Raw genomic sequence first — 10,147 nt, 5'->3', positions numbered from 1 at the left:
ACATTTTGATTCTTTCACTCATATTTCTTCTTTTGCTCAAACCAGCTCCAAAATAGCGATATGTTGATTTTGAGCTTCCCAACTTTTCTAGAAGTGTTGAATACGTTCGTCGGGGTCTTTTGAGCTTATCCAAAGAGTAGAACCATTGGTAGTTCATCTATCTTATGTTTTACCCCTATTTGGTTGAGTCTGAGCTGATTCTGACTTAGAAACTGAACTGTTGAATCTTATGAACCTGTGAATCAAAGACTGGGCAAACTAGTTAGTCCGAGTGGTTGTGATGGTCATCAAGCACCAAAATACAAGAAATGATTTAAGGCCATTTCCCTTTCAGCGGGCGGTAGGGCGGGCGGGAGGGTGGTTCGCCATGGTCGCGGCGAGATTTGCGGGCTTGCGGTGTGCGGGCGGGAGGACAGTTCGCCTTGGTTGCGGCGGGGTTTGCAGGTTTGCGGCGTGCGGGTGGGCGGGCGTAGGGAGGCGGGGGCAATCTACAGTAAGTTCTTAATAGTTAGTAAAGATTACTGTTTCTATATGCCTATATCAATCATAGCTGAATGCCCGTGCGTTGCAACGGAAATATATAATACCAGTATACTACGATAACTTATATGCAAAATATGTGTTATACCGTTATGAGAAAATGTTTCATAATCAATTTGTGATTCTGACCATACATAAATTTTGTTATTTATAATCTATCTGTTTCACCACTACATTGCAACCATCAATATCATGTAGACTTTGATATATGTCACGATTTGCATGGTCTCATTATTAGAGAGCATGTTTCACACATACCGGAAGAAATTTCCTCGTACATCGTTAGTCATCGGACACGTACCACCATACGCTTTTGTTTAAATAAAAAGGTAAGTGTGTGTGTTTGCAAGACTAATGGTCAAACATCGTATAACCATAAAGTTAGAATACTATATTAATATATTAAATAAATTAATCCAATAGACATAGATTAACCCAATTAACATAGATAAATAAATATCTAATTATAAAAGTATGAAACATGGTATAATCAATGTTGTTACTGCGTAGTAAATATTCATACGAGACTAACACAACTGGAACGGTTCAATTTGGAATTAAAATGGGGAAGTTACGAATTTCCAAAGTTTCTATGTATTTGATATAGGATTAATTAGGAAATCAATTTTATTGTTGTTTTCATGACAAAACAAAGGTATTATATGATAAAAAATAATATTATAGAATTATAGAAATTGAATGAACTCATTTGGATTTAATATGAAATTTCCGTGAATTAAATGGGTTTCTGCAATTATTTTTAAACTAAAAATCAATTTCTAAACTCCTTTCCCTATTTTCTTTATTTCCTGGACTGTGTCCCAAATTCTAGAATGATCAGGGGCCAAGCTATAAATGTTTTTCTAGACTCAGTGAGTATACAGAGTGGACAGCGAGTTAAACACAAAAGACGTCTTAGTTGAAATTGTATGCAATTTAACATGAGTCACATTGGCTAGAGGGTGTTAGGCTAGGCATTCTGCTCAATAGATCCAAGGTTTGATCCCTAAGCAGCCACGGTTTAATTTTTTTTTCTGCGCGCGGAACCGGGGAGAGCAGAACGGCAGAACGCGGGAGGGCAGAACGACAGATTACTCTTACCTTCTTAATAAATAGTATAAATTTATTTTTGGACTAGTAATTATTATATTAATTATTTGGATTTTCATTTAAGAATAAATCCTATTCAATATCTAAAATCAATTATGAGCAATAAAAAAATTCCAAATGTAAATAAATAACAAACACTTAAAAGAAAAATCATTACCATAAATACCATTAATAAACTAACTGCATTATTTTTATTTAATGATTTTTATAGTGTTACAGTGACACACCCAAGGGCTAATGGTCAGGTGGAAAGAGCCAACAATATCGATGCACTTAGAGAAAAGGTGTTTGACAAGAGAGAAACTCGAAGGAAAATGGATCAGAGAACTACCATATGTGGTCTGGAGCCTACGAACCAAGCCGAGTCGAGCTTTACACGGAAACACTCTGTTGTATGGGTTAGAGGCAGTGTAGCACCCAGATTATATAATTTATATTCCTAAATCCTAATTTTAAAAAATTTAAATAAACTATAATAAAATTTGGACAGCGAACCAAACCAAACGGAGAATCACCTCTCGCTGAATTTTGGTCGGGTGGCCGAAGCCAAGCCCAACTTGCCCACCATATCTCGTCATAAACCCAAACTAAACAAACAATGACGCCTCGCGCTCCCACCTACTGACCCACCCCACGCCGCCTCCTCTCCCAGTGGGTCCTCCGCATCTCCCATCTCCCGTCTCCCCTCTTCCTCCTCCCCTGCGATCTCCACCGCATCACCTCCCTCGAACCCTAGACCCACCCACGCGCCCATTGCCTTCGGTCGCCATGTCCGCCGCTCAGCTTCTCCGTCACTCGCGCAAGGTATGTGTGCATGTCCCTCTCCCTTCCTACGTTATGCAATTTTGTTCATAAAAATGTGTTCGATCTGTCCGATCTCATGCGGGTAATCGCGCCGATGCTTCCTCTTCGTGTATTGTAAATGTTGATGATTTTTGCAAGTGGGGAGGGAATAGTAAATTATGGATTAGCTTCCCTTGCTTCTGCGCTGCTAATAATCAGGTCGCCAATCACTGCTGGATGTGGGTTTCCGTGCGAATGCATTTTGTAATTAACCATGATGTTCGATACGTGCTGCACGTTTGTGTTATTCCGTGCACACGATCCCATGGAAAGGGTACCAGTCGTTGGGTGGTTGAATTTTTGCAATTTATCATGTCATAAACTGGAGATTCCATTCTGTTTTGCCCCCAAACAAATTTGGTTGTTGGAGGATCAGTTTGGAACTTTCGATTGTACAAGCGGAGGCATTGCAACTGTCATGACATTGACTGTTGTTTTTTTGACATAATCCTATGATCTGTTAAAACTTGATTGAACTAGTAAGACATTTTAATTTCAAATCCAGATGCTCTTGTTTTTGTTAGGTTAGATACATGTTGTTCTCATTTATTTCTGCACTCCTTTTATGGGCTGCTGCTATTGCTCCAGCTACGTTTCTTAAGAACTTGTTCTTGTTCAACAGCATAGTGTGCATCTCTCAGTTCGATAGATCCCATGTACCCTGTTTGATGTGTTTTTATACTTAATTGAGTTATCAAGCAATCTACCATTCTGTTTCTATCTAATGTTTCTTTCTCCATTCACTTCTACAGCTGCGGAGTTTGCAAAATCCTGTAGGTTGTGAGAATTTTAGTTTTGTTCGGCATTTCTCCAGCGGTTCTGGGTCCTTTATCGCCAGGGAAAATGGTATTTTCTATCATTCTCATCTTTCTTTTATTTTCTTTCCCCTTTTTCAGTGACGCATGAGGTGGTCAATAGCATCTGTAATGTGTCCACTGAACTAGATTTGGGAATGCAGATGCTCGTTCAGGCTACATACTATCTGATAAACTATTTATTCTATCTAAAAGGCTCATTGTTTTATTTATCCATACACTTGTGCTATTGTTTTGTTATTGTTCATGCCTCTTAATATCATCAATGTAGACGTGTGTGTCACCTTAGGTACACTTATGTTAGATGCTCTAGAAATTTATCTATGCTCTTTTCATTCAGCCTGGATTCAAATATCTGATATAGAAGCATTATTAATTGTTTTTTCTCACATTTGTGCAAAAGCGAGAGTAAAACTATAAGTTGGTCTGGCATTTTCATTTCCTACTACGTCACCATCTTTTTTCTCGAAAGCACTACGTCACCATCTTTACTATTGTTATTCACACCAAGCTTTGGATTATGGAGTTGATACTTGGTACTTTCATTTCATGACATGAGAGTGTGTCTGATTCACCACCCTACTATTTTTGGACTTCTGTTGCCAATCTGCTTCAGGAATTAGTTGTTTTGATTTCTGAGGCAATGTGTACACTGAATAGTTCTCATTCATTGCATGCCCTTCATTGTTGCTATTGAAAATGTAATGCCTCTGGTTATGTCAGGTATTGGAAAAAGAACCAGAGGTACCAGATTTTCCCAGCATAACCAGCCTGCAAAACAGCTCGAGACATTCTCAGCAGGAGTAAATGGAAGCTGCACATGGAGAATAGCATCCAACAGCCTTACCCCAAGTGCTGCTAGCTGGCTCAGTGGTTCATTCTCATGGTATGTATCTTTCTAATCTGTTATCGTAGCCTATAGAGATGTATTGGAATGCATCAAATGCAAACTACATTAAAGTGGAAATTGAGATCTAGAAATGTTGACCATTGGATCTCTCGTGTAAGTTCATTAAAATATTTGAAAATACCTGAGTTATTCGACTATACTTGAACATGATTCACAATTTAGTGCACACAAATGGCAATCTTCTCTGCTGTAGAACTATAGAACTCAATATAATCTGATGAATAATATTGATTATTGAAGTTCATTATTCTCAGCATTAGTTTTAGGTTCCTCCAGATATGTCTGACCTTGATGTTCCTGTCAGGTCTGGGTAAATACTCTGAAGCTGTTTTGACATTTTTTTGGTCGTTTATTTATTGGCAGTGGACAGGTAGTCTCAGCACGGCCATTCTCAAGTAGTGCAGGTACTGTCCGTTTATTATACTTTTTTTTTACATTTTAATTGGGAAACTTTATTGTTATGACTAGTATATATCTAAGTGGATACAATCCCTTCAAGAAATATATGCAAAAACGCAGGGTTACATTCAAATGCATGTGCAGAATTACATCTACTGGCATTCTGCTTTACTTCTTTCATAAACTCTGCATCCTGCCTTTTCAGCGTCTGATTTATTCTTTCATGCACATGTTGATCCGTATTCTATCACTACAAGTACAATACAGTCAGATGACTCAGATCCGTCACCACACCCCACCCACCTATTTTTTTTCTGTTGAACTTTGGATGCATTTCTGTCCTTCCAGCAAAGATTTTAGCTTGTTTGCATTGCATTGGCAAATTTGAGTATCTTTTAATATTGGGCGTTGTGTCTGCATCTTTTTTGTTTCCTACCTTGAATGCTTTAATTCCATTGGCAAAAGCATGGTTCTATGCTTTCTGTAATAACATAAGTCATACGGTTCCAGACCTGCCTCCACATCAAGAAATTGGGATGCCGTCTCTTTCACCTACAATGACTGAGGTATATTCATTGCCCAAAAATTGTTAGTATGAACTGAATGATAGCCGAATGGAAACTCATATTGCTGCTTGTCTTTATTCTGTATAATTTCTTGTAGGGAAACATTGCCAAGTGGCTTAAGAAGGAAGGAGACAAGGTCTCCCCTGGTGAGGTTCTCTGCGAAGTGGAAACTGTAAGTTTCTTAATTTGTAGAAGTTATGGAACATATGTTATTTGTATTTATTTTTACTTAAGCTGTAGCAGAACGAAATAACTTTTGAGTTGATTTTTGGTGATCAGGACAAAGCCACTGTGGAGATGGAGTGCATGGAAGAGGGCTATCTTGCTAAGATTATTCATGGAGATGGTGCGAAGGAGATTAAAGTTGGTGAGGTACATATTTACTGACTAAAGAATAAATATGGTTTTGAGACACCAGTTATCAGTGCGATAATGATTTGGCCCATTCTTTTTTCTTAGGTCATTGCTATAACTGTAGAAGAAGAGGGTGACATCGAGAAGTTGAAGGATTATAAGCCGTCATCTTCAGCTGAACCTGTAGCTCCTGCTGAACCAAAGGCTGAACCAGAACCCTCACAGCCGAAGGCGGAGGAAAAAAAGCCTACGCAGGCTCCTGAGGCGAAGACCCCGAAGATTGAAGAAGCTTCTCAATCTGGAGATCGTATATTTGCCAGCCCTCTTGCCCGTAAATTGGCTGAAGATAACAATGTTAGTTCTTGTTATGTCAGCTGTATTGATAGTTTTAATGATAGTTAACGTTGAGGAATGTGTACCTTATAACAGGTCCCACTATCAAGTGTGAAAGGTACTGGTCCTGATGGTCGTATTTTGAAGGCAGACATTGAAGATTACTTGGGTGAGTTATTACTTCTCTGGTTGAGAACAGTTGATCTCTTATAAGTTCTATAAGCTTATGCATTTGTACTGCTAAGTTAAATTTGGATGTCTTCTCGATGTATGCGTGATTGATATGTAATGTTCTGTTTAGTTTTCTGGATTTTTTCTAGATGGTCCAGTATGTATTCACCTTGTAAACTGCTTGTCGTTGTTGTATATGAGTACTTCAGTCTGATTGTTTAGATTATAGTCTGTGTGACTGTGTCGGGTTCTCTTAGATTAATTAGAATCTTTAATGAGTGATAATAGAATTTTGAACCGTGCAAGACTGAGGCTCCACTTTGGTATTGTGGTTGATAGTGGTAGCTGCACTTGATGGAATCACTTTTAACAGTTTAATGTGTGGTTAGCAGATTTTTAAAACCATGTTTCAAATCAAGTATTTTTGCTTTCTAAATAATAACTGGAGTGCGATTTTATTTGATCATAATAGAATTTTGTGTGAGAAAAAATTGGGAAAGATTGACCTTTTCATGACAAGAAGACGAGTAGACAACATATGTTGTATGGTGTAGAATGTTGTCCTAAAAAAGACATGTTCAGCAGATAATAGTTGCAGAAATTTGTATGTTGCATTGGATTTGTGGCCATATAAGAAGGGATCAAGTCCAGAACAACAATATATGTGATAGGCTAGGGTAGCACCAATCCAAGAAAAGCTTGCCCAACACCAGTTGAGATGGTTTGAACATATTCAATAGAGACCTCCAGACACACCGATGCATACTGGGATTCTAAGGATGTAATATACCTAAAGATTTGGCCTTGAATAGGAGTATATGAAAAATAGCTATCCACGTGCCTGAACCTTGGCTTTGTGGCTTCTGTTGGGTTCCAACTCTGGCATACCCCAACTTGCTTGGACTAAAAGTCTTTGTTGTTGTCGTTGTTGCGATTGACCTTTGCATTACAGGTTTCACTAGAGTTTAATCTGATATGCTAAACATGGTGCCAAGTATTACAAGACTGTTTGTGCAACAGCCTTGAAAAATAAGCTCAACCCAAGTGTAAACTGGCCCTAAATGGCTCTATCACAAGCCTTTTCTTCCCTGCAGGGTTATGCTAGTTAGATTTTGCAGAGGAAAGTTCAATTCGCTCGGTTTCCCTGAGTTATTGTTACACTTGTAGTTACTTAATTATTTGACTTTAGGTTATATAATGTTGTGGCCTCACAGGCCCTCACTACATCATGAGTCCTGTATCTTATTTCATTTTGGTAATAAACTTGTAATAATATCCCATGATTTGGCATTTTGACTTCATTTAGCTGAACTAACTGTAACCTAACTTATGACCCCCTGTGTTAATGTCTTAATGAAGCTTCTGTAGCCAAGGGTGGGCTGAGGGAGTCTTTTGCAGATCCAGGGTTAGGTTATGTTGATATTCCAAATGCACAGATAAGAAAGGTAAATTTTGATGGCCAGAATGTTAGGCATCATTTTCATATTAGATGATAACAGCCTGATAATGTATTGACCTTTTGTTGTCTTCAGGTTACTGCAAATCGCTTGCTAGCATCGAAACAGACCATTCCTCATTACTACTTGACAGTAGATGCACGTGTTGACAAACTTGTCCAGTATGTTTCTAACCTAATTTGTGATCTACAAGCCCTTTTTGTTGGTGAACAGCACTGATTCCTTTATTACTTCTAACTATGAGTTCCTTGTGTCACTCTCTAATCAACAGGTTGCGAGGTGAACTGAACCCACTGCAGGATGCTTCTGGTGGAAAGAAAATATCAATTAATGATCTTGTCATCAAGGTAATTGTTGGTTCTCCCTTTTGGTTTGGTATTCTATTGTGCACTTAGGTTTGTTTTTGTTATTTGTACTGATATTCTATTAGTTTCCTCTCTGCTGTGCAGTATTGAATATGTCTTTGTTTGGTATGCAGGCTGCAGCTTTGGCCCTTCGAAAGGTCCCTCAGTGTAACAGCTCATGGATGAATGATTTTATTCGGCAGTAAGTTCCTATGGTTCATTTGTACTGGGAAGATATTTTATTATCTCATGGCCTAGAACAGTTAAATATGACACTTATTTCTGGTACAGATACCACAATGTGAACATCAACGTGGCTGTACAGACTGAACATGGATTGTTTGTTCCAGTAATTAGGGTACTACTCCAAGCATTTCCTATGTGCTCTTTCTGTTGTTTCTAAATTTGTACTACTTTTGGAGAGATTTTAACTTACTTGTGCTGCAGGATGCAGACAAGAAGGGACTCGGTGCAATTGCTGAGGAGGTGAAGCAGTTGGCTCAAAAAGCAAGAGATAATAGCCTAAAACCAGCAGATTACGAGGTATATTGTGCGTACTAGGTGTGCTACGCAGGAAAGTAGAAATGAGAAATATCCATGACATATTGGTGTTGCATTTTCAGGGCGGCACCTTCACTGTATCAAATTTGGGAGGTCCCTTCGGAATTAAACAATTCTGCGCCATCATAAATCCTCCCCAGTCAGCAATTTTGGCCATTGGTTCTGGTAATGAGTCCTAGAACCTTTCTACTTGTATGCTAGCATGCTGCTCTACTGCTCATGTGTGGAAGTACAGTGGTAGTTTGCGTTTACAGCACTTCTCTGTCCTTCTAAACTCATGTAGTCATGTTCTCTTATTTGCACTAACCTGGCTTTAGCATTTGGACCAAGAAAACATACATAATCTTCAATGTAGTGATGCTGAGTGTTTAGTAATTCAGTTCTGCAAACATGATGTTCAACTCAAACATTAAGTGGCATGTGTTTTGTTTCTACTCTATATTTGCTCCTTCAGAATGGTTTAATAAATCCTTGTTTTGCTAGCAGCTCTTAATGTTCTTTCATTGTTAATTGCATTCTTTTGTGCAGCTGAGAAGAGGGTGATACCTGGTTCCGCTGATGGCCAGTTTGAATTTGGTTCATTCATGTCAGCTACACTGAGCTGTGACCACAGGGTTATAGATGGTAAGCTATTGGTCTGTGACCACAGGGTTATCCATGGACTGTGGACGAGGAATTAACAACGCTGAAACTGTGCAGGCGCAATCGGTGCGGAATTTCTGAAAGCATTCAAGGGATACATCGAGAACCCAACTTCAATGCTGCTGTGAAGTTAGGATGGATGACCTAACACAATTTTTTGTCATGTTAAATAACCAGGCCACCAAAGAGTGGCGTCTCCAAACCAAGAGCACAGAGCCGTCTTCTCCGTTTTGATATTGCCATTGCTAAGTAGGATCAACGTATACATGCATTATTGGGGTCATTTTTGGGTTTTGTCCTCACGGATAATTGATGGAAATAAATATGAAAGAAGCCAATCTTGGAAAGTACTCTGATTTTGAGGTCATTGCTATGCGTTTAAAAAACTGCAGATCCGTTGATGCTCTCCTCGGTAAGCGTGATTTGATGTTGATGATGATATCTTGATAGGAGGGAGGGGTAGTCAAGAACTCGGTTAATATGTTACGATGCATGGTCGGAAGTTATAATGTAAGCAGAGTGGAACGAAGGTCGGGAACATATTTTGTGCAATCGTGATTGAGTGGTTTTGATTTTGTGCATTCGTTAAAATTCAATAGTGACTCGTGTTATGGTTTGCTTGTATGGTTACAATGACATGGCTGGATAATTCAATCACAGCTACCAGGGGCTTCAGTGGGCTTTCAACCTCTCGGGCCCTCTTGGCTTGCTTGCTGCCCTGAGCCCCTGAGGACGGCATACGTTGGACGACCAGGGTCCACGTCCACAGCGCCAGCGCCGACGCACTTGCCGGCTGACACCGTGTGAGGAAATCGGAAACGGACAAATGACGATCTGGGTGCCCGCAACCCACTCGAGCGTGTCGACTCGGCCATGTGCCTTCACAAAGCCGTGCGGCGCTGTTGGCGCAGGGGTGCTCACGCCGACTGACGCACCCTCTTCGTGCTCGCTCGTGGAGGAGGGCTGCAGGAAAGGGAAAGGCGACGGCCGGTCGGCACCCTCGGAGTCTTGTTTCGACTTTATACGCACGCAGCAGAGAAGAGGCTTCCTTGCGCGGCTTTTACGTCCAATAAAAGAAAATGAGAGGATGGAGGAGTTCCGT

The 10,147-nt window shown here is 39.8% G+C and overlaps 1 protein-coding gene across 1 annotated transcript; it reads left to right on the top strand.

Annotated features, from left to right (window-relative positions):
- Positions 1–2,326: 2,326 nt before the first annotated feature.
- LOC541781 (dihydrolipoamide S-acetyltransferase) lies at positions 2,327–9,412 on the top strand. The gene is made up of 18 exons (NM_001111466.1): positions 2,327–2,454; positions 3,246–3,339; positions 4,032–4,194; positions 4,582–4,622; positions 5,128–5,183; positions 5,281–5,355; positions 5,463–5,555; positions 5,643–5,891; positions 5,967–6,039; positions 7,401–7,486; positions 7,574–7,659; positions 7,770–7,845; positions 7,977–8,044; positions 8,134–8,200; positions 8,290–8,385; positions 8,466–8,568; positions 8,932–9,027; positions 9,103–9,412. Exons 1-18 carry the CDS (start codon positions 2,419–2,421, stop codon positions 9,171–9,173), a joined length of 1,629 nt encoding a protein of 542 aa, NP_001104936.1. The 5' UTR covers positions 2,327–2,418; the 3' UTR covers positions 9,174–9,412.
- Positions 9,413–10,147: the final 735 nt, after the last annotated feature.

This window comes from Zea mays, chromosome 5, assembly GCF_902167145.1.
Source record: "Zea mays cultivar B73 chromosome 5, Zm-B73-REFERENCE-NAM-5.0, whole genome shotgun sequence".
Lineage (NCBI taxonomy): Eukaryota > Viridiplantae > Streptophyta > Magnoliopsida > Poales > Poaceae > Zea > Zea mays.
The sequence above is the reverse complement of the archived record's forward strand: the minus strand, read 5'-3'. Positions and strand labels throughout refer to the sequence as shown.